Source organism: Nannobrachium achirus (assembly GCF_963921795.1).
Source record: "Nannobrachium achirus genome assembly, chromosome: 21".
In the NCBI taxonomy this organism is placed as follows: domain Eukaryota; kingdom Metazoa; phylum Chordata; class Actinopteri; order Myctophiformes; family Myctophidae; genus Nannobrachium; species Nannobrachium achirus.
The window spans coordinates 43821793-43848979 of NC_137828.1; the positions used below are offsets into that span (position 1 = coordinate 43821793).

Below are 27187 nucleotides of genomic sequence, written 5' to 3' on the forward strand. Positions count from 1 at the left end.
TAACTTTGCTGTCAACTTTGTAATAAGATATAGGTCTAGCTCACACTCACAGCCTCTTTCTTGTCTCTTAGCCTGCAGCTAAAAAATACAACAATATCCACACAAAGAAATGTAATTTAGACAAAAGATTAGTTGTCATGAAATCGTTATTGGTCTCAGGAAAACCTGATAATATTTGAAAATCTCGATTGTTGTTGTCTTGATGAACTTGTGCAAGCAGCCATGTCACTTAACTATGCTGCATGCTCTTTTTTCGAAATGAAAAGCTTCAATTTCAACATGTCAACCAGCCTGAGCTCATAGCCACGCTAATAATGTTTGTAATAATCCAAACCGTTAGTAAATCGGTCAAGATTTCAGAGAGTAAAGAGTATTTAAGTGTGCAGATCACTCACCTTACAGGCACAATACAACGGCAGGACGCGGGGGATGGTCCTGTCCTAAGATGGCCGCCAGTGAACGACGCCGCCGACTCCGCCTTGCGCCATCTAGCCTTCTTATATATATCTATGGCTTACATACCATGCACAGACACACGCGTCCCCGTGGCAACAAAGTAGCCAGTCGCTGCCTGGACGTCCCCCCAGGCTATGGGATGAAAGATGTTGGTTGTGGGTTTTCTCAGTAGTGTGACGAACTTAACTTTGTCGTAAGAAGACAGGAAGGTGACTTCACTGCTACAGCAACCACTACAACTAAACAACAACAACAACAACAACAACCACTGACACAAGGTTCGTTCGTTTGTTTATTTCGTTGATCGTTTATTATTAGAATAGCCTACTTTGTTTCTTTTATTTTTCGTTCTGGCAGCTGACACACTGCTCTGTCTTGTTGTAACCACGTTGTAGACCTATTAGGCTAACTGGTCCTCCCTACATTTTATAGTTAATCGCTGGATAATCATCTGTCTTTCTTTCTTTTTTAACAACAATTTTCATTATCATGGTAAGTTAGACTACCTATGTACAAGACAAGTGCGTGCTTGCGTGCGACCATGCGTGTTGTTGTTGCATGTCTATCTTGTGTCTTGTCGCTACACTGTCCCTGCCAAGCTTTTTATATTACCTCCACCACACCGAGCAAGAATGGATACGCTACAAATAAAAAGTTAATTTCGAGCCTAGCTTGGTTTGGTTAAATAATTAAATAAATTATTAAGTTAACCTTGATTTTGTAAGATATAGATCTAATTATGCATTTGACCACTGGACAATGTTAGCTATAGTAGGCTATATTTAATCAAATTAATGCCTTGCAGGCTTGCACCATGTTTGTTTGTTTGTTTGTTTGTTTGATTGATTGATTGAATATTTTATTGGTAGTTCTTATAGGAAAAGCCCAGGACAGTAGGCAACAGATAGGCTACAAGGTCTACTAATAGGATTAAAATAGAGTTAAAAAGGTTTTCTGGTGCCTTAGCTGGCGACCACCTGTAACACCCTCAAGGACCCCCTGCCCCTGGTGCCCTGGGGACCCCACTTTGGTCTATAATAGGATTTTAACCCAAGCACTAGGCCTATGGCTTGTTTTCATTGGGGTCCTTTTGTACTGAGACTTTAAATGATAAATGACACATATGCATGCAACAATACTATGTAAAACATCATATCATTTCAGAAATACATAAAATATACTTTCGAGTTCCCGTGTTGACACCATAATGGTGTAATTGTGGTAACTGGTCATAACAGTGTAATGTTGACTGTGGTCAAAGTGGTTAGGCCTACTTAGCCTATAATGCTGGATAGGCAACTTGTCATCATCACTGGTGTAATTATAGGCTTCTATAGCCTGATGAAAGGTTCACAGGAGAAAGTTATCAGTCAACTGCAATGGGGCAAGGTGTGGCAACAGACAAGCCTGACTCTGATAAAGCAAGCAATGTTTTTCTGATAATTACAAGCAAAGAAGGAGGTTTATTGAGGTTAGTTGGAAGGAAGGTTGTAAACATCTTTTTTGGGGAAGTGTGTGTGTGTGTGTGTGTGTGCGAGTGTGTGAGTGTGTGTGTGTGTGTGTGTGTGTGTGTGTGTGTGTGTGTGTGTGTGTGTGTGTGTGTGTGTGTGTGTGTGTGTGTGTCGTGCGTGCGTGCGTGCGTGCGTGCGTGCGTGCGTTAAATCCACACCCACAGTTATTTCATTCTGGCCCAGGTACCACCCTTCTTATATAATAAGTATTAGCTGGGAGACATGTACTGATGTAGCACTGTACACACCCACAGCTGGGCGCAGATCACACAGAATCACTCTCACTCTTACACAACAGTACGTGCACACGGTTCAGAAATGGAAAAAACATTGGGAGTTCACTGGGAGTGTGATTTTGTAGTCCCAATTTCCAGATGGAATTTAGCTGCGAGCATAGAGCAGTGTATCTCAGCAGCCTGTGGGTCAGGGTGTAAAAGATAGGTTACTTACTAGATGTTTCAGGGTCCACAACTATAATAGAGTAACTTATTATATTGTTTCCTTGAGCCACTGCCCTGTAAAAAGTGCCCTCCAGACCACGAATGAAGTTTTCACTATGGTGAAAGAAATTAGAATTAATGCCCATGTCCATGCCATACCTGAAGGCAGCATTCAAGAGCAGTGCCATTTCCAAACTCTCTTGAACTAGAATGCATGCAGCATCTTATGTTGAAATAATTGCCTTCTCTGTGTAGAAATCCAAGCTGTATACGCCACATCTCCATTAATGGCTACCGCTTGATTATCCTTAGTTCGTGTGGCACCAAAAATAGTCCAGGGGTTGACATTAACAGTTGCCTGACTGCCCATGGCAAGTTCACTAGCAAAGACCACACCATCAAACAGAGAACCAGTTTAGTTGCATTTATTGAACATTGTGGCAGAGAAAACGTTGTGACATGAAATGCATTGAGAGAGGGCAGTGCCTTTGTGACTGAAGGCTGCGCCTTAGGAGGCGGACGGATGGTGAAGTGAATAATGGAATGGGGACTGAAATGGGAGTAGGGGTGAATACTGGAGTGAATAATGGAATGAAATGAATACTGGAATGGATGAATACTGGAGTGAATCATGGAATGAATGATAGAATGAATAATGGAATGAATGATGGATTAACCGGCGTGGGTTAACTGGGGGAATGGAGGTTAGGAATGGAGGTGGTTAGTGGGGACGGACATTGGATGGAAGGTATGGAGCTAGGGAGAGTTGGGGAGTATGAATGCTGGAAACGGAATGACGAGAGATGAAAGGTGGGGTGGCAGGTATGAATGGGGATGGCGTGGCGTGTGGCGTGGTGTGGGAGGGCGTGATATGGAAGGAGGGCGAGTGAACCTGGTGGACGTGAGTGACGTATGGGCAGGGTGTAGGAGGGTGGTACTGAGTGGAGCAGAGAGGGCGGGGGAGCGGGGTGCTCGGAGCACGAGCCCTGGATGGTCTGGGAGGGCAGTGCTGAGCGGAGCGGAGAGGGCAGGGGGGGCAGAGTGCTCGGGGCACGAACCCTGGGTGGTCTGGCTATGGGGCTCTGATCTGCTCGCAGCTGGGCCCGAACAGAGTCCCCCCTTAGGAAAGTGTATCTGAGAAAGAAGCAAAGGAAGGTTAGTTACTGTGGATGCAGATGCAAGGAAGGTTAGTTACTGTATATGAGGAGGAGAATGGGGTGGAGGCGGGATGCGAGAACTGAGCATGAAATGCTGCTGGCGAGGCCAGGTTTAAGCAGCGCTTGATTGCTTGGTAGGAGGAGATAAGGGAGGGGTTGTTATCAGTGAGATCTGAGGCAGGTGAGGTAGGGAGGAGGAAGGTAGTTAGATTGGAGCGTTAGGGAAGGTAGGAGGTGGTTATCCGGTGTGGTCTGTACTCCTGAACTTTTGTTGTCTCCAACAGCATTTCACTAGCAAAGACCACACCATCAAACAGAGAACCAGTTTAGTTGCATTTATTGAACATTGTGGCAGAGAAAATGTTGTGACATGAAATGCATTGAGAGAGGGCAGTGCCTTTGTGACTGAAGGCTGCGCCTTAGGAGGCGGACGGATGGTGAAGTGAATAATGGAATGGGGACTGAAATGGGAGTAGGGGTGAATACTGGAGTGAATAATGGAATGAAATGAATACTGGAATGGATGAATACTGGAGTGAATCATGGAATGAATGATAGAATGAATAATGGAATGAATGATGGATTAACCGGCGTGGGTTAACTGGGGGAATGGAGGTTAGGAATGGAGGTGGTTAGTGGGGACGGACATTGGATGGAAGGTATGGAGCTAGGGAGAGTTGGGGAGTATGAATGCTGGAAACGGAATGACGAGAGATGAAAGGTGGGGTGGCAGGTATGAATGGGGATGGCGTGGCGTGTGGCGTGGTGTGGGAGGGCGTGATATGGAAGGAGGGCGAGTGAACCTGGTGGACGTGAGTGACGTATGGGCAGGGTGTAGGAGGGTGGTACTGAGTGGAGCAGAGAGGGCGGGGGAGCGGGGTGCTCGGAGCACGAGCCCTGGATGGTCTGGGAGGGCAGTGCTGAGCGGAGCGGAGAGGGCAGGGGGGGCAGAGTGCTCGGGGCACGAACCCTGGGTGGTCTGGCTATGGGGCTCTGATCTGCTCGCAGCTGGGCCCGAACAGAGTCCCCAAAAGGAGCCATGCATAACAGACGAACACGGAGCGAGCTTGTCACAGGTCGTGTGCAGGGTAAATGGGAGTCAATGCTCCGTTTTACTGTGCCTGAGCGTGTGAATGGGGAGTGAGAAGGAACTGCCTTGTTAATTGTCTCTACGGTGGTTTGGTTGTCTGAGTGGATACTGGAGTGAATGCTGGAGAGAATAATGGAATGAATAATGGAATGAATACTGGAATGAGGACAGAGCGGCTGGTCCATTCTGAACCCCAAAGGAAGCCGCTACAAGCCGAAAAGCGCAAGGCTAGGTCGATGATTATCTGCATATAATCATTCAGCTCCTGCCTGCGGTAGGGGAAAAACGGAACAAATGACGTTCCGGTAGAGGGAGAAAGCCAGGACAAACTCTGTGGGGGAGAGAATGGTGGGGTTAGTGGAGGAATTGAGATCGCGGAGGGTGATGGACACCCCTCCGCAGTCTACGGTCCTGGCCTGGTGGGAGAAAGCAGAGGGTTTGATTAAAGCGGCTAGGTCCACGTCCATGCCCTGGAGGATCTGGATGCGGAGTGTGTTTGACACCGGCATCGGGTTGGCGGCGATGGCCGATGGGGGTACGGGTGCAGGCAGGGCTGGCAGATGGCACGGAGGTGGCAGAACGGCTCCTGGTGTACGGGCGAAGAGCGGAGGCGGCAGTGGAACGGTGAGTGGAGCGTGCTGGGGATGAATGGTGGCTCCGTGTAGGAGTGCTCCTCGGCCCGTGGTGAAGTTCCGCGGGGGTGGGGGTGAGGGCGGGTGGCGGCGCGGTGGTGGTGGAAGTTGCCGAAGTGGTGGTGGCGGTGGTGGTGATGGCAGTGGCAGCGACGGTGGCTCGCTGTCTGTCCAAAATGACTCGGAGGTCGATGGTTGGAGGGATCTCGTCCTCCGAGGCATTGAGCTCCATTGGCTCATCTGGGTCCATCGTAGCGGATGGGTGATGAGAATGGTAGTAGTAGTAGTAGGATGGGTGATGAGAATGGTAGTAGTAGTAGTAGTAGTAGTTTAATGTCGTTTAGGACAGGTTTTTGCGAAAACAAGGTTTTTCTTAGTACGAAGTACTGTTGCGTCGGTTCGCATGCGAGAACTGAGCATGAAATGCTGCTGGCGAGGCCAGGTTTAAGCAGCGCTTGATTGCTTGGTAGGAGGAGATAAGGGAGGGGTTGTTATCAGTGAGATCTGAGGCAGGTGAGGTAGGGAGGAGGAAGGTAGTTAGATTGGAGCGTTAGGGAAGGTAGGAGGTGGTTATCCGGTGTGGTCTGTACTCCTGAACTTTTGTTGTCTCCAACAGCATTAAATAAAACGTTTGGGCAAGTGAAATTTGCTTAGGGTTCCCGACGGGCAAGTGTGTTTGAATGGGGAAGCAACGGTCTTCATTAAATATTATTGGTTGGATTCGTTGGAACAAATATTGGTACTGTATTACAATAGCCAATCAGCCAACAACCCACTCCCTCTCATGGTAAATGGCTTACTTTTCAATATTTTCACCAAAAGTGCCCTTTTAGAAACCTCAGCCCTTGCCTCTCTAACATTCTCTGCACCTGCATCCCTGGATTTCTCCATTTATGGTCAATAGATTAGAAAGTGTGGATCAAAGAGTGATTTGTCTATTATTAGAGGGTCATAGATTTAAGGGCTTTGCACACAGACGCGTTTGTTCGCACGGATAAAACGGACAATTGATTTTTTTAGAAGAAAACAATGATTCTAATCTCTACGACCTCATGCACACCGGCTCCGAATTTGCCGTGGGACAAGTGGCTGCAGCCGTGCCTTTTTTTCTCAATTGAACCCAGTTCGATTTGTGCGTCTTGTCGCATGCGGTAAAAAAACTCCTTTTGGGATCCGCAGCGCCGATTCCGTACAGCATTGCACACCAACTCCAATGCGTTTAATTATGCAGCAAACCGAAAAAACGCAATGGTTGAAAAACACGTCTGTGTGCAAAGACCTTTAGACCTGTTCATTCATAAGATAAATAGCCTCGAGGCATAAGCTGTAACTGTGCTGTGGACACCTGACATCCCTACTAGACTTCCAGAGTAGGGCTGTCAAAATCAGAATAGTCAGGGGATGATCAGAATAGTTTTTTACAACAATTTATTAGGGCTGTAATACATTTCTTAGCGATTATTTTGTCGATTTCTTTTTCGATTAATCAAATAATTGAGAAGAACATTTCATATATTTTTTATATATCAGCAAATGTATGATTCTTTTATAATTACCTAAATCGATTAGTTAGACCACCACATGCAGAAATAGACGATCTACAAGCTCACATTGTGTTGCATTGCAGTGCTTTGTGAGTTTCGATTCTTAGATATTGCAAGGAGTTTGTTGTTGCATCTCCCTCTGACATTGTGTGTGTGTGTGTGTGCTAGGGATGCAAATTATCGATTTACTCAATTAATTAATTTATTAATCAATTAATTGAAATTGATAACCATTAATCGATTAATAGTGGCGAGAAAAAGAACTTCTGGGAACTCAGATTGATCGATTAATTGAGCAGCGTTTTTTAGGACCAAAAGAAAATGTCTTGTCCAAAACCAAAAATAAGCGCAGAAACATAATTGCCTTCATGTATATAACATTAACAAGCCTCAACAAGCTTCACCTGGAAATAGACACACACACACACACACACACACACACACACACACACACACACACACACACACACACACACCTAAGGAGTCTGTCTCATTTCTCTCCAAAAGCCCTTGAATGTGATGGAATATGATTAAGGATTACTGTAATTATGGTAAACTCACATTTGAAACTCACATACCATACCTGGCTGTAACATTCACTAGCCAAAACATTAAATAAATAAATGAATAATCGATTTTAGATTAATTGTAAACATTCCTAGTGTGTGCTAGGGATGTCCATCACGTAGAAACACCATGCATTTGTTTTGTTTAGACCTCTTGAGGTCTTCGTCAGGGTAAGAACTCAAAAGTTCAGTTCTTGCCCTGATGAAGGCCGTAACCGGTTGAACATGTTGGCTGTTCTATTGAATAAAAATGGTTTTAACTTTACTTCCTCTACTCCACATATTTTGAGTGCGCGGATCTCTCCTTCTTTGTTATAGTTAGTATAATTCTCGGTGAGCACCATACACACTTTTAAGACATTTTTAATCTCCTGTGAGCAGTCTGAGCACCCGTTTGGCTTGTTTTTTCATCATTGATTGATTGATTGAGTATTTTATTCGAAAAAAATGGAGAACAGTACAAGTATAGTCAATACAATAAGAAATGTAGTACAGTAGAAGTGCAGTTAAACGCCCTGCCTAAAAGGAGAATCCCAAATAAGTCCTTTTACTGTCTTTTTTTTTACGTCAGAAGTCCTTGGTATTCAATTCATGGACATAACAATTAGCATGCAAGAAAAAAAGAAAAGAAAAGAAAATCATCACAGTTATAAAAACACTATATGTACAAGGTAGGGGATCACATGACAATAACTTAAAACTTAATTTGGTCACGGCTTCATGACGATGAACAATGCGTCACCATGAATTGTGTGGCGTCATAATCAGCACTTATAAACAGGACTTCCTGTAAGTCCGATTCGTTCTGATAAGTAAGTGTTTGAGAAGAAAGAAAGTGAGATTTTAGTAATCAACAGCTATTCTATACCCCAAATCACTATCCACAAGTTTCCCCGGGGGTTTACTGGAGACTATCAGGACCAAACCTCCGGGTTTAACAGCAGACATACAAGCTCACGTCGCGTCGCAGATGCAACCCGTTGTGAGCTTGTAAATCGGCGGCGGAACCTCGATGCAGACGTTTGCGCAATGCACTATGGGGCGTTGGAAACTCGTGGATACGTCTGCCCACTGGTGTGAGAGAATCACAATCGCCCCTGAGACATAGCTTTAAGTAAGTTCACCTCAGCGTGCCTCATCACTGAGATTATAGGTTTTAAGTAAGCCTACTCAGTGTGCATCGACTCGCAAGCTTTTATTAGGTTTGTGCTCGAAGCATATAGCAGTATAGATAAGTCTCCCAACAGGCCTATCTCAGAGATCCTGAATTCGTAAGAGATTCGGAGATTCATAAGAGACTCAAGGGCGTCAGCAGAAACTAGATAGAAATCTAGATCAGATCAGAGAGAGCTCAAGGAACCAGGCCTGGGCTGGCCTCCAGCCTTATACTGTATGTTGTTGAACGCGATTGGTATTCGCATGGCTCATACTCAATATATATTCAATATAAATCCCAATATTGAATCCTTCGCTACACATATTAATATGGAAATTAATGTTAAAGGGCACTTCACTAGGACTACTGTGTTGGTGGATGCTGCCCTCAATCTCTCTCTCTCTCTCTCTCTCTCTCTCTCTCTCTCGCTCTCTCTCTCTCTCTCTCTCTCGCTCTCTTTCTCTCTCTCTCTCTCTCTCTCTCTCTCTCTCCCCCTCCCTCTCGAGCGCACGTGCTAAGGTTGTTGACCAGACTCACCTGCCAGTGGGCTGTGCGTTCCTTCTCACTTACTATGGAATTTCTGATAGCCAAGTGCATATTATGGCCAAAATATTTCAGCTATACCGGTAGGTTTAATACTGCAGTGCAGATATACCGTTGGCTTTGTTATTTAGTGTTAGTGATTATGAGGTCACATTCCAAAACATGGAAACATTCTCAGCAAACTGAACTACTGAACAGGAATTATATCTATTCTATCTGGATTTCATCCATTGTCATGTGTGTACAGAAGCTGTGTGTACAGAAGCCTCCAACGACCTTTCAGCGTGCCTATCGTGTGCTCTGGAGCAAGTGTAGAATTTGAGCTGTTAATTAATAGGCACTGTTAATCAGAAGCCTGGTTGTCTACTCTAAACATACTGAAACTTTTCTTTGTTCATTTGAGGTTCGTCAGTATCACATTCACTACTGACTATTTGCACAAAGTATAGGACAATTCCATCCACGTACCGGTAGAAGACATTGCAACACCTTACACGTTTCCACACGTACATGTTTGGCCCTCATAGCAGTTAACTGTTAACCACTATATCAGACCTGTGAAACTCAGGCAAATTTGGAGTAGTCCGTTTTCCAGACATATGAGCACTTTGACCGTCTGCACATAGTGTGGCAGTAGGCCATGTGAAAGAGTAAAATCCACTGTTTTAATTACTACAGTGGCATTGTATATCTTCAGGCTTTTGCTACAGAACGCCTTGATACCAGCTTCACAAGTGAGCTTCAGGAGTCATGTCAGTACTTATAGAGACCGCAATAAATTACTTAATTTTGTCTCTAGTTAATGGTAAAAATGTCCTATAGCCTATAGCGCTGGCACACAGCGGTGAGATGACATAAGTGGGGCCCTCGCGGTAGGTGTTTACACACAGCAGGTCGTTACCTGCTGCATCCCTTGTCTTCAGTGTTCATTAGTAGCTTTACCAGTATGGTAGGCTAGGGGGGAGAGAGTCGCTAGGAGTCAAAGAATAGAGATAATAACTGGATATGAACATTTTAATTATTATCTCCACTGGGTCGACCAGGCTGGGAGGTTGAAATTATGTTTTCTTTGTATAAGCACTCTCTAGAGGCCAAGAAACAATGTTTGCCATGATTGTTTTACTTTTATAGCGCCACCAAGAGGCTGACTAATGTAAAAAAATATATTACTCCTTCCGATTTTATCCAAATTTCATGCACATTGGTACACATGATCCATATATTCATGTGATCTGTTAGATTTGTCATATTCCATCCTGTAAGATTGACATCTACATTTTTCAAATCAGCCTCATGGTGTCAAGTCTTGACCTATAACTGCACACATCTGCATAAAACGTTGTATTGTGAATAGACCTAGGACAAATGTTGATAATCACTCCAATCAATACCAAACAATGCATGCCCAGAACAAACATTCCTGACCTGGCTGGCAGAGACCTGTGCATGGAAGAGCACTTTTTCTATTTATTTAAATTTTTTATCCATCATTACTAGAGGGACATGCTGGATTATGACATTCCCCAGTCATTGCTAAGCGCTGTGTTCCACATGAAACGGGTACCGAGCACAGTTGTACTGCACGTGATTTTTGTTTGTGTGTGTGTGTTTGTTGAGCCATGCATGAACCTAATATCCCTCTTGGGACAAAAGAGAGAATTAAGTGATCTTAAAGGACAACTTTGTTTTTTTACAACAAAGGTGCATGCCCCCAACCTGGGGGCATGCATGCAAATCAAAATAGTTGAAATCACTAAAACGATAGAAAGAAGTAAATGAAAACATTTTAACTATCATCTTTTCTTTTCTCTAATGACTATCTAAAATATGATTCACAGAAAGGTTCGCTCTACTCATATTTACTTTTAGTAGCTCTTCTGGACAGCTTCAGGCAGGGTTCCTGGGTGCGGAATCGGATGAATCAATGAAGAAAGGTATAAACCGCACTCGCTTAATATTCTTAAGAGTCTTCTTTATTAAAGATGCTGAGATGCAGCAGCAGTATTGAAGTCAAACAGACGTGTTTCGGCCCTAGGCCTTCATCAGTGTAACACTGATGAAGGCCTAATAAAAGGCCTAATAAAAAAGACTCTTAAGAATATTAAGCGAGTGCGGTTTATACCTTTCTTCATATCTAAAATATGAACCCTTGTTGTAAAAAAACAAAGTTGTCCTTTAATGGAAGAAAAGGGTGTGTGAGTGTGACTGTTTAGTTTCCCCTCTGAACTGATGTTGTTTGTGCTCTTCGTATGGAGTACATAGGTTTACCTAATGCCTAATTACCTATATACGGTATGTTCCGTTGTTTATATATTGCTAGCACACTATGGGCCCTATTTTTTGCCTTTCAGGGGTCTTCAACAGGGCTAGGGGGTCAGCGGGGATACTGAAAAGCAGTCGCAAGGACATGTTCCGTTCGTGGCCCTGCAACAATAATCGTTTTAAGAACACTTTTATTCCCTCCGCCATTAGACTGTCTTTTTAATTCAATGGCCAGCTGCTAGACCTGGACTACTAATTCGTTTTTTAGGCCTATGCAATGGACTTTTTATTATTATCCCCATGGTTACCTTTTTAAATGCTTTTTAATGTTTTTATGTGTATTCACTCGCTGTTTTTAACCCGTGTCCAATTCCTCTTTTGATGTTGTGTTTTTAACTAATATGCCTGTATGTAGCTATGGGATATCTGAATTTCCCCTCGGGGATCAAATCAGTTAAATAACCGCTAACCGTTAAGAAAATGTGTTAAAAATGCGCTATTTAAAACCAATTTTTCCCCATAATAAAGTGCCATATTTACACATTAAAAACAATACAACGAGGATAAACAAGAATACAAATGTTTTCAATAAGAAATGTGTTTTTGCAAAGAAAACGGTAGGATTGAAATAATCAGTCTGTAATGTGACACGGCTGTGCTGTCGCATAACAGCAGCAGCATGCAGCGAGAGGCTCACACGTCGCTTCAAGTAGATCGACTCTTTCCCCCCACTCCTCTGAGTTTGTTGTGTAGAGCAATAACTGGAATGGTTGAAACATTGGTTAAGAAGTGTGATGTCCATTTCATTCATTATCTCTCTCGCCCGTGTTGCTGATGAAACGATCATTGCGAGTCTGTGAGCTTTGTGTTATTTTCGCATAGCCTACTCTGTAACCAAGACGTTAACGTTCCACCCGTCATCAACATGTAACATTAGAAAGTTGTGTTTTAAGCTCTTCTTAAACGGGATTCATGTGACGGGGGTCTGTTTTGGAAAATCCAATCGGAGCATTTGTTTCCTCAGTCAGTGTGTACGATTCCAAATCAAGCGTCGCAGACTCGCACTCTCGCAGCTGCATGAATGGATGTCACACAGACATTGGTGTCCAGGGTTTACACAGAAATGTGTGACCCTAGCGCGTACAGTTGCATGGTTGATGACTTGATGTTAAATAGACATTGGTGTACGGGGCTTTTGGTGTCACACGTGGGTTGCTTTTCTTTTTTAGTTTTTCTTTTGGTCACCATTAACCGTTAATGCTTACCGGTAACCAATTCCTTATCGGTTAAACGGTAACGGTTAACTGTTGGCTATCCCTAATAGATAATAACTGGATATGAACATTTTAATTATTATCTCCACTAGGTCGACAGGCTGGGAGGCAGAGATTATGTTTTCACCTGGTCTGTGTGTATGTCTGTGCACAGCAAATCCCAGACACCACTGGACTGATCAGCATCAAACTTTGCATGCACACTCCCAGTAAGCCAAGGAATTTCAAATCAGCTTCATGGTGGCACCATACCAGGCTGCTTTATGTTTTGGCTTATTAAGCCCTTATCAGAGTCTGCTGTGAAGAGCCTATCACCGCAAATTTTAGGTGAGCTATCCACCTAAAGTGAGAAAACAAGTGGAGGCCATCATAGTCAGTCACGGTGAAGTCCTATCACTGTGACTGACTGGTCTAGATCGACCAATCAGTGAACGGGGTGATGGGCCGATCTGTTTGATAGTAAAAACAGAGAGATGTGTCGGGGTTCGCGGTGGTTAGCTCTTCACCGCAAGTAATGACGTAATGTTGTAGTTTTATGACTTAAAAAGACTACACCGCGGTGGATAGCTTATCACCGCGGTGCCTATAGGGGCTTAACTCTTGGAATCGTACTACACGTAGTAACGTGCACCTACAGTAAGTATATTGATGGCTGCAACCCACGACTTACACACTACACAGCCCTAGCTAGTCAACCCAGCCTGGTTACTTGGACACCTTTCTGGTTTGTTGGTTGAAAGGCATGGCCGAGACTATGTTTTGTGCCCTTTCCGCCGTCCGCCGTCTGTCCGTGCCCGTCTGTGAACAGCCAATCTCTGGCACCGTTGGCACGAATGCAGCGAAACACACACACAGTCGCACACTCCCTGGGTGCCAGAGCAGAACCTCACATGGACCTGTTATAATGACACCAGGAGACTTGAGTTAATAAAAAGAAAAGAAAAAAAGACAGTAGGCTACTCCTACAGATTTTGTCTGAACATCACGGAAATGGGTATACAGTATCTCTATATCTATATTCATTTTCATATTCCATCCTGATTGGCTAAGTTTGGCTTCCAAAGTTTGTAGAAGTGCTCCGTTTTTTAACAAAATGATTCAAATCATGAACACAGTGTGCGATTTCTGTGAAATTCTACACACACATTCCCACTAGACAGAGGAAGAAATGCCACTTGATGCCACTCTATAGAGGCCAAGGAACAATGTTTGCCATGCATGTTTTACATCTGCCTTTTATAGCGCCACCAGGAGGATGACTTATGTAAAACTCATTTGATATTACTCCTTCAGATTCTATCCAAATGTCACGCAAATGAGTACACATGATCTCTATAGTCATGTGATCGATACAGATCTGTTAGATTTTTCATATTCCATCTTGATTGGCTAAGATTGACATCTACATTTTGCAGTACACCTGATCTCTATAGTCATGTGATCGATACAGATCTGTTAGATTTTTCATATTCCATCTTGATTGGCTAAGATTGACATCTACATTTTGCAGGGGTGGCCTGTTATGTGAACAAAATGTTGCAAATCATGAACGCATCGTTCGATTGCGGTGAAACTGTGCACACACATTACCACTATATTGTTTGGCTAAGATTGACTATCTAAAGTTTGCAGAGCCTACATATCATTCTTATCCAATCTTTTCATCACCATTCAACCCTCAACATCTACACACCTTGATAATCACTCAATACCAAACAATGCACGCCCACAACAAACATTCCTGATCTGACAGAGACCTGTGCTTGGAAGAGCGCTTTTTCTATTTATTTATTTTTTATTTATTTTTTAGGGTTAGGGTTAAAAGAGGGTCATGCTGGATTGTGACATTTCCTAGTCTTTGCTAAGCGCTGTGATTCACATGAAACGGGTACCGAGCACAATTCTACTGCACGTGATTTGTGTTGTTTGCGTGTGTGTTGAGCCATGCTTGAACCTAATATCCCTCTTGGGACAAAAGAAAGAAGTGATCTGAATGGAAGAACAGGGGGTGTGACTGTCGGTTTCATTCCCCTCTGAGGTGATGTTGTTTGTGCTCCTCGTATTTGGGAGGTACATATAGGTGTGCCTATAATGTACTGTATGTTCCGTTTGTATATATTGCTAGCACACTATATGCCTTAGTAAGGTCAGTCTTTATTTACATGCACACTGTGGCCCCTTGTTTCAGAACCCTACAAGTTGGGGGGGAAAAGGGGACTGAGTGACGTATGGGGCATTTAGTGGTGGTGTTGCATTTGGTGCAATACGTTAATTCAGTCTGTTCAGTGTGTGACCGATGACATATTTTTGGGTCTAATGCCGATCCAGATTTTGGAGAGTAATAGACCACACTTGTTCGAAAAAACAATTAAAGTTTGTTTGAGAAAAATTCGCTTAAAAATATATCTTTTTGATGCATTTCTGTGTGTAGAACCCTGTTTTAAGGTAACCCTGAGAGTATGAAAATTACCATCATTTTTACACTGAGAGTTAAATCAGGATAACAGGTTTTAGTGTGCATGCGTGTATGTTTACTTATGTCCGTGCACGTGAGGGAGTGTGTGTGGCATGACAGGGAAGACATTTCTGCTCTGCTGAAACATTTGTTGATGTTTAATTTGACAGTGATGGCTCTTGGATTCATTTGTTGTTTATTAGGAGAGAGCAGCACACTCAATAGAAGGCTCCAGAGGAACCATCGTAGTCATGGAGACAAAACCTCAAATTCAGCCAGTGGCCAAGAGAGGCTATACACAGGTGACACGCAACCCACACACACTCATTCTAGTTCTAGCCACGGTCAGCGGCAACTAAGTCGGACCTGAACAAATAGCAACTTGTTCAGAACCATCGTTGTTCAACACGCAGTAATATTGCATATTATTTGCATACACGCCTGTCCTGGTTTTCTGTCGAACAAAAATCGTTGGAGTCCCCTTAAGTTCTTCAGAAACATAATTTTAAATCAAACAACAGATTCATTTTACACAACGCAGTTACTAGACCAGGACTAGACCTCCTCAAACACACAATTATTTATAGATCTATATCATTCTGGAATTTGTTACCGTCTCACATTGATCTCACACAAAATAAGTTATCATTCAAGATAGCTTTAAAGACACACTTGTTGCAGCTGACCACATGACCGAAATATTAAGCTTATCGTCACTGTCGGGCAGAAACCTCGTATCTCCACGTTTCAAATTTGTGAATTGTTTTGCCTGCTTCATCACAAAAGGCTGTCGCACAAAAGTAGTGAAAACAGCAGATCTACATGCACACAACGCGAGGCGTTGTGTGCTTGTAGATCTGCTGTTTTCACTAGTTTAAATCATTGTTAAAATGATAAATACAAAACAAACGGTTTTGGACATACAAGGTTTCCACCCGACAACGACGATATACTGTATTTCTTCTTTTGTCTAATGTTTTGTAATGATGTATTTTCATGTTTTTACTGTATATTTTTATGCATCTTATATGGTTAGGGTTAGGGTTAGGGTTAAGGTTAGGGTTAGGGTTAGCTAATGGGGATCCATTCAATAAACAATAAGCTAAATTGTTGATTTGCTGGTCTTCTTCAGCTCTTGTCATATTCCTGTGATGACCAAAGCACCTTTTATCCTTTGTTCTCATTCTGTGTCCAGGGCTGAGCTGTGGAGGCCAGGATACCTGTTGAGAGCAAGTCCTCAAGCCACAGCCACAGCCTTGACAACACAGGTAAGCAAGGAAACGCATGAGGACTTGGATAAGAATGTAGTAGCCGTCAACATCAAATCATTTCTTCCATGTAACAAAAATGAATGAGTGTACAAATGTAACCAAATGGATCCGAGTGTGCACCTGCCAGTGTTCTGAGGAGATGAGAACTCTATGGAACAACACTGTATGTTAATGTCACTTATTACATGGCATGGTTGAATGCTTGTGATTGGTCAATTGCAATATTCAGCTCAGCAGTCTTGTTATTTATCGTTAGCAGATCACTATGAATAACAGGCCAACAGTGTAGTATTGTGGAATTCTGGATCAATCGGTAATCGATGAGGCAAATAGGAGACCAGACAATATTCTAGGTCATGATATCCTGGGGGGAGGTACAATAACACTCATGTCAGTGGTACGGTAGTTCTGCCAAGAGCAAAGAGCACAGAGCAGAGATCACAGTTATTCTGTAGCTGCTTCAAGGATGAGCTGAACAATAACAAGATAGGCTGTAAAATAAACAATAGCTATCAGGCCTAGTGGAGACATCTAGGCTCTTACTACCAAATACAGTGATGTTACTAGGTTTTCAATGTAATGGGTCCCGGGACCCACAGGTGGTCATTCAAATGGGTCCCAGAAAAGTTGTATGAGTCCTCAATACAATGTTTTCGAGCGCTGTGAGCTTGCAGATCGGCTATTTTCAAAATGTTTGCCTATTTCTTATATTTATTTTACAATTTGGCTAATGTTTGAACTTAGAACTACTAAAACTACTAAAACATGTGCCCCTAATGAATTTGGGCGCGCAAAATGGCGTCGGACGTTGGTGGAATCAAAACATTGGCGTTTCTATCGCCTGTTTAAGACTTTCTACGTGGATTTTATTTGTGTTAACGTAGGGTAAAGTAGGATGCTTTCACCCATGAACAATGGTGGTGTCTGTGGAATTTTAAAATGTTTTTCTTTTACCACAACCCGGTAAATTATTTTGACATGGACTCCAATGGAGGCGCATCCCCGGGACCCCAGGACCATGACATGAATGAGTCCCTGGGCGACTTGAATGAGTTTTTGATGCGGGATGCGCACGTAATGACATCACTGAAATATCATAATGTACTTTATTGTAGAGGTATTATACTGTAGGTGATGGTAAATATAAAGGTTAGATATAAGCAGCCATATCATTTCTTCCTCAGTGGGAACTAGTCTGTGAACGGACATACTTCAGCAGGGTACATGCAGGATACATACTCAACTGTATATACAGTATCGGAGGGAAAGAGAGAGATGATACAATAAACTAAGGACAAAACAGAAGGAGGAATGTTGTCTGTCCTGTTCAACAGCATTGCTGTGGAAAACACTTAATACCGTATGTGCTGCCAACTAATGTTTCTTCCAAAAACATTACTGTTACAGGAAATAGTCTGTGGGCGGTGGTCTGTGAAACGAGAACACAGAACAAAAGATAGTGTCATGTTCCTCCCCATAGCGTTATTAAACCATAACGTGCCCATTTTCATCTCAACAGTTAATCCTTGGTGTCTATTTTACACAACACTGAGCTGTTCTAATATATAATTTAAAAGTAAAGAAAGGCAATGTACGCACACAGTATGGTATTGTCCTGTGCTTTATATTAGCCCTTATTCAATAAACAAGGTTTCACACGGTGGGAAGGAAGGGATTCATCAGGTTCATCCTGGGAGAGACGTTTGTTTGTTTGAAAAGTGTGTGTGTGCGCGCGTGTCTGTGCATGCACAATGGGTGCAATTCCCGTTCAATACCAAAAATAATCATTAGACTAATAACAACAATAAATGGTGTGGGTTTTTAATTGTGTGTGTGTGTGTGTGTGTGTGTGTGTGTGTGTGTGTGTGTGTGTGTGTGTGTGTGTGTGTGTGTGTGTGTGTGTGTGTGTGTGTGTGTGTGTGTGTGTGTGTGTGTGTGTGTGTGTGTGTGTGTGTGTGTGTGTGTGTGTGTGTGTTGGGTCAGGTGTCTCCCATTAGAAAACGTTTAGGATATAACCAGTTTGTCAAGACCTGAAGCTGTTTAAGGACTTGCAACAGGCGTGGGAACATGAGATCTAGCAAAGCTTAAAAGCTAAACCACACACATCTCAGATCAGAACCCACTGACTGGCACACTTTAGGAAACTGTAGTAAAATACAATGACTAATGTAAGATTAGCAGACTGTTATGTTCTAATAATAGAAGGCACGTTACTCATTCAGGTGTTAATGGTTATCTAAATATAACAAAGTCTAGCATCAGGCCACATTTTGTAGTAATTAGTGTTGATTTCGTTGACTGAAACTATCTATCTATAAATGCGAGAAGTCTCTGCGTGTGTGTGTGTGTGTTTGTAATCCGCGTATCTCGAGAACCGTTCGTCCCACCGGCTTCAGATTCGGCACGCGCGTTCCCCGCCGCGGCACGGAGTGCAGTGCCGGGTCTCGACCCGACCCGACGCGCGGTTTTCCCAAACCGGCGCGAAACGTTCGGAATCTCCTTATGCGGGGTTGATTGTTGACATCAGGCTGTTTCTGAGGAAATCGGCGAAAGCTCTGACTCATTGTGACATCACTTCATAAAAGGCTCTGACATCACGTACGCCACATGAGTCAACAAAAAATCTCTGTGAGTGTGTATGTATGTAGGTAATCCACGTATCTCGAGAACCGTTCGTCCCACGGGCACGCGCGTTCTCCATATGGGCATAAAATGAATGCCCCCATATGAGAACCGTTCGTCCCACGGGCACGCGCGTTCCGTCCCACGGGCACGCGCGTTCTCCATATATGGGCATAAAATGAATGCCCCCATATATGGGCATAAAATGGATAAAGGGACACAGACAGACAGATTCAGAGATCTCCGAGAACCGTTCGTCCCACGGGCACGCGCGTTCCGTCCCACGGGCACGCGCGTTCTCCATATATGGGCATAAAATGAATGGCCCCATATATGGCCACGGCACGGAGTGCAGTGCCGGGTCTCGACCCGACCCGACGCGCGGTTTTCCCAAACCGGCGCGAAACGTTCGGAATCTCCTTATGCGGGGTTGATTGTTGACATCAGGCTGTTTCTGAGGAAATCGGCGAAAGCTCTGACTCATTGTGACATCACTTCATAAAAGGCTCTGACATCACGTACGCCACATGAGTCAACAAAAAATCTCTGTGAGTGTGTATGTATGTAGGTAATCCACGTATCTCGAGAACCGTTCGTCCCACGGGCACGCGCGTTCTCCATATGGGCATAAAATGAATGCCCCCATATGAGAACCGTTCGTCCCACGGGCACGCGCGTTCCGTCCCACGGGCACGCGCGTTCTCCATATATGGGCATAAAATGAATGCCCCCATATATGGGCATAAAATGGATAAAGGGACACAGACAGACAGATTCAGAGATCTCCGAGAACCGTTCGTCCCACGGGCACGCGCGTTCCGTCCCACGGGCACGCGCGTTCTCCATATATGGGCATAAAATGAATGCCCCCATATATGGGCATAAAATGGATAAAGGGACACAGACAGACAGATTCAGAGATCTCCATATATGGGCGTGAAATGGACGCAAATAGACAGATATCTCCATATATGGGCATATATGGGCAGACGTACGCCACATGAGTCAACAAAAAATCTCTGTGAGTGTGTATGTATGTAGGTAATCCGCGTATCTCGAGAACCGTTCGTCCCACGGGCACGCGCGTTCTCCATATATGGGCATAAAATGAATGCCCCCATATGAGAACCGTTCGTCCCACGGGCACGCGCGTTCTCCATATATGGGCATAAAATGAATGCCCCCATATATGGGCATAAAATGGATAAAGGGACACAGACAGACAGATTCAGAGATCTCATACGGCATAAAGGGACACAGACAGACACACAGACAGACGGATACAGAGATCTCCATAAATGGGCATAAAATGGACGCAAATGGCATATATGGGCATAAAATTTACGCAGAATCACAAAGATCTCCATATACGGGCATAAAGGGACACAGACAGACAGATTCAGAGATCTCCATATATGGGCGTGAAATGGACGCAAATAGACAGATATCTCCATATATGGGCATATATGGGCATAAAATGGACCCAGAACTATATCTGCAGTGATCTCCATATATGGACATAAAATGGACGCTGACAGACAGACAGATAACAGATATCTCCATATATGGGCATAAATGGACACAGGCAAACAGATGGTCAAAACGGGTCCTATGACAACAGGTATAATGGGGTTTGCATTAAAGGGCGGGGCATTCATTCCCTATTTACGTTGTTCCGAGTTGGCCAGGTCGCCGACTAGACGCTGGGCCGCCCGAGTAATGATAAATGTCTGTAGACTACCTTTTTTCACTGACAAACAAAATAGAAACTAAGCTATGATGTCTAGAACTAAGACTAAATATACTGACAATAATAAACTATACTAAAATATTAGGGAGGGACTAGTGTAGAAGAGATCCAGTGGAACTAAAAGACAAGTCATTTTATGTTTGGTCTGAAAATAAAAATAGCAGATCTACAAGCTCACAACATGTCGCGCTGCAATGCATTGTGAGCTTGTAGATCTGTTTTCAGCAAGCGTTTCAAAATACATTTTAGCTGACAAAATCAACTGTATATTTAGTCAAATAAGACTAACTCTAAAATTCCCAGATGACAAAAATATGACTAAAACTAAATGAAAATGTATTCAAAAGTCTATGACTAAAACTAAATCAAAGTTTGCTGTTATAAACAACACTAACCTCTAGTAATATTTCCTCTTTTGCAGGTGAATGGACAAACAACAACGAGCATCCATGCCAGTCTGCAGTGGCCAAGATGGCGTCCTTCACCCCCATTCAAACATTAGCATTATAATGTCTCCCAAACAACACTGAAGGACTGCTTTATACAAAATAATCTCAAAGGAAAATATAAGAGGCATTCTGAAGGGTTGAGACTCCGGATTATTGTGTGGAACTGTTGGACCATTTCTGTGTAAATGTCCTCTACTATGGTGTCAGTTTTCTCCCCACACTGGGGTGGACGTCTCAGACGGAGTAAGAGGGGCCAACAGGCGACCACAGGGAATTCACAGGAAGCGCCAGGGGCCCCCGCCGTCTCTCCGGCAAACACTGTACATGAACAATTTCTGAGATTCCAGGCCACATACCGTGGGGAGACAGGGGGGTCAATGGATGGATCCCAAGCTCACAAGAGAGTGCCATCTCTGGGAAACAGGGGGAACAACACACTAGGCTGGTCTAGCAAGAGCGGCCCTCCGAGCTTAAATCTGGATTATTGCACCAGGAGGCCTTTCTATATAGGCTTCGGTGAGTTGGACAACAGAGAAATAAAAGGAAGTGATTCCAACCGTGAAGGCGCAACTTTGCCTCCGTACTCTCCTCTGTCTCTTACCGGCTTACACACACACGGGAGAATGTCACAGGCCAGTTGCCAAGGAGAATTATCACCTTCAGGATCCACAACAACAACTAGTGGCATCCCCCTGTCTTTAAGAAGACTTGACTACAATTGGAGGAACTCTGGCCAGACTGCAGAGTTGTCGCCAGCCTCTTCGAAAAACAATGAGCGAGAGAGATTAAAGTCCCTTCCTTATTCTCTGCCAATTTCTGATAGGACAACCGAAAGCAGTGCCCTCATTACTCCACACTCCTCCAGTCACAGCCAAACACACAGACCTAACGCTGCCCTCTCCTCCGCCTCACCCAACAGTGAACACTCGCAGGGCTCGTGCATTTCCCGTACTACTCCTCAGGCAACAACAACCTACCCAGCCCCTTCCTTCCCCAGCACACAGACATCTTTAACTAGTGGGCTAGCAGATCCAGAGAGAGAAAACGAATGTGCAGAAACGACGACTAACCCCGTTTCAGAGACCTCGGTCTCACATCGACTTTCTCAGTACGAGCGCTATGCCTTCATGAAAAGCCAGGCCCTGCCCAGAGGGACCACGCTGAGGTCCACTTCATGGTGGAAGCGCGTCACCCAGGAGGGAAGTCGTTCTTTTAGGCTACGCGACACAACCAGCGAAACAACAAGCACACCCTCAGTTACAGCCAGTATCGAAAACGGTGACCGTGCCGAAAAAAGACTTGGCCGGCAAATTCCTGAGAATTTAGATGACAATAACAATAACAGAACCGCCTTAGTTTACGAAGACAATCTTAACATAGCTTCTAAGATACAGAGAAAGGCTAACACTATGGCACAAGTCGATGATCGCGATACAGCTGCTCAAGACTCGGACTGGTCACGCAGACCCATAAATGGCTCAAACTTGAATAACACTTCCTCCTCCAAACCACGATCGCTGTCTTATCGTGACAGCGTTGCTTCTGTATCACAACAAGCCACTTCTCCACACAGTCCACCAGCTCCTACATCAAGGGTCCCAGCCACCACCTCTCTGCCGCAATCCCCTTCCCTTTTCCCCAAGCCACACTATAGCCCTATATCCTCCTCCGGTCATACCAACATAACATCCTCCAGCATAACCGCTACCCCTTCCACTGCACTTTCCAACTGTCCTGCCTCCACGATCATCCAACCGCCCGACCCCTCGCCCCTTTCCACTCCTGTCTTTACAGCTCACCCCGCCAGCATCACTGTCTCATACGGCCTCACTTCTTTAACATCTCCCGCTCTCAACTCCAACCGTTCCTCAGAAACCTGCCACCACCTCCAGCAGCGAGGGAAGACGTTCACCAGCAGGCTCGTCTTTTCACCCGAGAAAACGGGCCCTCAGGAGACGGAGGGGAGGAAGGTAATACGAGTGACGTGGCAGGACTCTGTGGACTCGCAAAAACAATCTGAGGCCAACAAGGTGCAGGATTCAGAGGCTCCGGCTCCAGCCAGACCCCTGTTCCCATCCAGACCTCCGCGGAGCCCAGGCGCTCCCTTCTCCTTCCTGAGGTCGCACAGTTCCAACAACGTGACGTCCAAAACCTCCACCTTACAGGCGTGGAAAGAAGGGAATAGGCCGCATTCTTTAGCATCTGACTCTGTTGGTCAAGTACCCAGGGGAGGAGGAGGAGACATAGGCTGCCCGTCACGGTACTCATCTGACAGCGGAGAAAGGGTTTCACTCGGGTTAGCGTCGTCAGAGGAGGGCGCGATCCAGAGTCGTTTCGCTGACTCTAAATATCACTGTTGCCTGTCTTACTCTGCATCACCAACAGAGACGGAAGCTAGGAATATAGCAGAAGAACGGCTACAGAAGACCTCCCCACCACCAAAGCCACAAACTAACTCTACCATTTCCTTACATCCTGACACTCTCACAAACAGAACTTCGACCATTTCTGAACTCACTCCGTCATCCAGTGACTCACCTCAAATCATGTCCCTTCCTTTCCAGAATGAGACTGGCATGCGGGAGAGGTTAAAGGTTGTCGGAGCACAAACGGATCAATTGAACAACAACGATGGCGAGCTAGATAGTGGAAATTCCTACGGGCCTGTTATCAGTACAAAGCCACGCCTGCCAGGGGCTGATAAGGCACACAACTCTCCCTCGACATGTATTCATGTGGTCGAAACGTTGGTTTACAGGATTTCTAGCTCTGACACCGCAGCTGCTGTTGACAATGCCACACCCAGACTTTTGACACCACACTTGTTAAGCGCACACAAGGTTGCTGAGGAGACCGAGGTCAACAGACAGCCTCTTTCTACTACACAGAGCAGTGAGGTCATCGGACACGAGAGCTGCTCAACAGAGAATCGGCAGCCACCCACAACGGGAGCTAATCCGAGGGACAGTGACACAATGACAGACGTCGTCTTATGTCAAAACAATTCTCTATTAGGGAGTAGAATCGAAATCCCTCCTTTTCAGAGTCCAAAGAAAGGCCTTTTCAAAGGGAAGAAAAGGGATAATGTTGACAGCAGCACACACAAATCCACACTGGGGAACAATCCAGAGTCAAAGTTCCCACCTGAAAAAAACAGTTCTGAGACAGAGAGAGGCCAGAATAAGGGCAGTAATAAAATGGACCAAGTCCTAAGCAGACTGAGACAGACATTTCGCACACGCTTTGAAGATGACCTCCTCTCTTCATGGAGAGGGAAGCGAACCTTCCCAACACCCTCTGATGATAGCCCTTCAAGCAACGGTGAGGTCAGCCGCACAGCTACCACGGGGGACAATGTGTTAGAGGAGGACAGAGAGAGGGAGGCGTTGGAGCCGGAAAGGAACAACAGCGAGACAGAAATCAGACACATTTTCTTAAAAAAGAGCCCCGTGACAAATCCCGTCCAACAGAACAAAGATGTTTTCACTCAAAAGCAGATGTCTGAAAATAAAAGCCAGGATAGTTCAATGAGCTATAAACCAGAAAGGCACCAACTATTTTACAAAAGTGACGGTGCTGATTCTGAAATGACAAATGAATTTGTCCATAGAGATGTTAGTGCTGCTTGGCAGCATCCCTGGAACCCTAGCCGTTCTGCCACACTGCCCACTCGGGGGGCCAGGATATCTACAGCCAGCCCAGGGAGTGGGAGCCCCTACTCCCCTATATCCTCTCTATCCTCCTCCCTTTCCCCTTTTACTCCTTCTGACGACACAGACGACAGTGTCTTCTACAGCCCCAGCCTCAAGAAAGAGTCTGTCTCTGCTGGCTTTAAGCTGGGAGGGGAGTATGGCTCAGTGATTCCTGGAAGGGCCAGAGCATCCACCAGCACATCATGTGAAGGTCTGCATCAGAACTTGGATCCCTGGGCCTCGTACTCTTCCTGTGCGGATTTAAAGTACGGCATCTTGGCCGGGAGGTCGGTTTCTGTGAGTTCCGTGCTCTCCAGCCGACCCTCGGGACCCGGGCGCATTTCCACCGGACCTAAAGGTGATTATTGTCGCATGTTGTCTGTCCCCAGCGAGCCGGGACAAATGCGATCGAGATCGCTTCCTCGATGCTTCACCAGATCCTTGTCCAGCTGGAGCCCAGAGGTCAGCGTTTCTACACCTCTAACGACCACAAACACAAAGCCACATCATGCCCTCTGGGGTGCCGGGAAGATGGCCACTCCTCACTATGCATGGGATAAAGGGGGTTCCCTGACAGAACCTCCATCTCCTCCCTGGTCACCATCCACCAGGCGGATGTCCGTTCCTCCCAGCCCTTCTAGCCCTTCCTCCCCTAGTTCTCCCGTAAGCCCACAGGATATTGAATCCGTCAGAAGCCACTTGCCCTCTAAGGGATTCATCTCTTGCCTGACATCCTTTGAGGAGTCATCAGGAGACAGCAGCGCCTCAGATTCAACCACTGATGATGAATATTACCTGGAACCAGAAGAAGAGGAAGAAAAGGAAACAGAATTGTAAAAGAGCAAAGGAACAGAAAGCCATCTGTGTTCCTGACCTCAAAACAATGCTTCATTTGTCTTAACTAGGCAGAGGAGGAGACACGAACGAGGTGGAGACAGAATGTTGTGAGGAAATGTATTTTCCTCACAAGATTCTTAACTGTTTAACTGTTCTACACATTATCTGTTCTCTCTGATCATTTGTCATTCTCGTCGAGGTTGGGAAAGCAACAGTTGAGAACTCTACAGGAGAAATGTCTGCATTTGAACTAACTCTTAAGCCCAATTTATGCTTTACTGAAACACATTGTGAGATATTAATATACTGTATCATAACAGATTATTATCTGTTTCTAACTCACATCGACACCTTTTCTTTTCACTTGAAAATAATATCATTTTTGTGGCGCAACAACAGCACTTCTTTTTGCCAAAGCATAAATTAGGTTTTATTCTAGAGTTGTAGAACAGCATTGCAAAACTACTGAACACCATTAAGAAGCGTGTCCTTTATGTGCTGAATGAGGTGCTTCTAGGTCTTCTTGTATCTCCTCTGTACTTGTATCTCCTACTTGTCTAAACAAGTAGAAAAAGCTACTCCCAGCAAAACAATGAAGTGGTTCAAATGTGCTTTTCTTTTTTCTTTTTGCAAGGCAAAAAGCGGGTAGGCCTAGTCTACTTTATTTTAGACAGGAAGAGAAAGGTAATCACACCCAAGGTAGATACAGAAGGTTGACAGGATTTGATCCTGAGATGGTTAAAGGACCATGCTGTTGTTATATCATGTGTAGCTCATTCACTTGCAAGTTGCAACAGTTAATCGGAGTAATCAATTTAAACTTATTGTTATTATTCATAATGCAGTAACAAAACAACAATCTACAACTTCACAATGTGTTGTGAAATAATGCGTTGCGAACTTGTAGATTTAAATGGTTATCCATGGTTGACCAGACTAATCAATGTAGTCAATTATTAGGCTACATTAAATACATTTTACCTGGATTCGTTGATGTATTTAAACAACATGGCTATTTGATTAATCATTGAATCAAATTTGAAATCAAAATGCCTCTGCCTTCTTAATGCAACAGAAATATAAGCTTGGAGAAGCAGAGAGTTGTAAGGTGGGTTGATCACCTAAATGTTTGAATGTTAAAAATCTTGCAATTATTTATTAAAAAAATAAAACTGGTACCGTTATGGGTACAAAAGGACAAATTAACACTGAGTATTTTACATTGCGTATGTGTTATAGTGTTATAGTGCATTGAGTTACTGACAGAGGGAGAATGTTAAGTGCATGTTGTAATTAATGATTAAGCAGTTGGTGACGAGTAGTCCAGTTTCCTGCGGGATTTGACATGTCTTGTTAGCATAAAAAGGGCTGAAAATTGAATGTTTACATCAAATTATAGATTTTAGCTATATAACTAAATGTAAATATCTAGCGAGTTGCTATATCATTTTCTTTTCCAATGGTAAGCAACATATCACTT

The 27187-nt window shown here is 44.3% G+C and overlaps 1 protein-coding gene across 1 annotated transcript; it reads left to right on the forward strand.

Moving 5' to 3' along the window:
• The first annotated feature begins 597 nt into the window (after window positions 1-597).
• LOC308307091 (uncharacterized protein) lies at window positions 598-27187 on the forward strand. The gene is made up of 4 exons (XM_080752220.1): window positions 598-734; window positions 15290-15388; window positions 16282-16354; window positions 21151-27187. Exon 4 carries the CDS (start codon window positions 21364-21366, stop codon window positions 25705-25707), a length of 4344 nt encoding a protein of 1447 aa, XP_080608346.1. The 5' UTR covers window positions 598-734; window positions 15290-15388; window positions 16282-16354; window positions 21151-21363; the 3' UTR covers window positions 25708-27187.

Coding starts and splice junctions, on each gene's coding strand:
- LOC308307091 (XM_080752220.1), top strand. CDS start 21,364: ATGTCCTCTACTATGGTGTCAGTTTTCTCCCCACACTGGGGTGGACGT.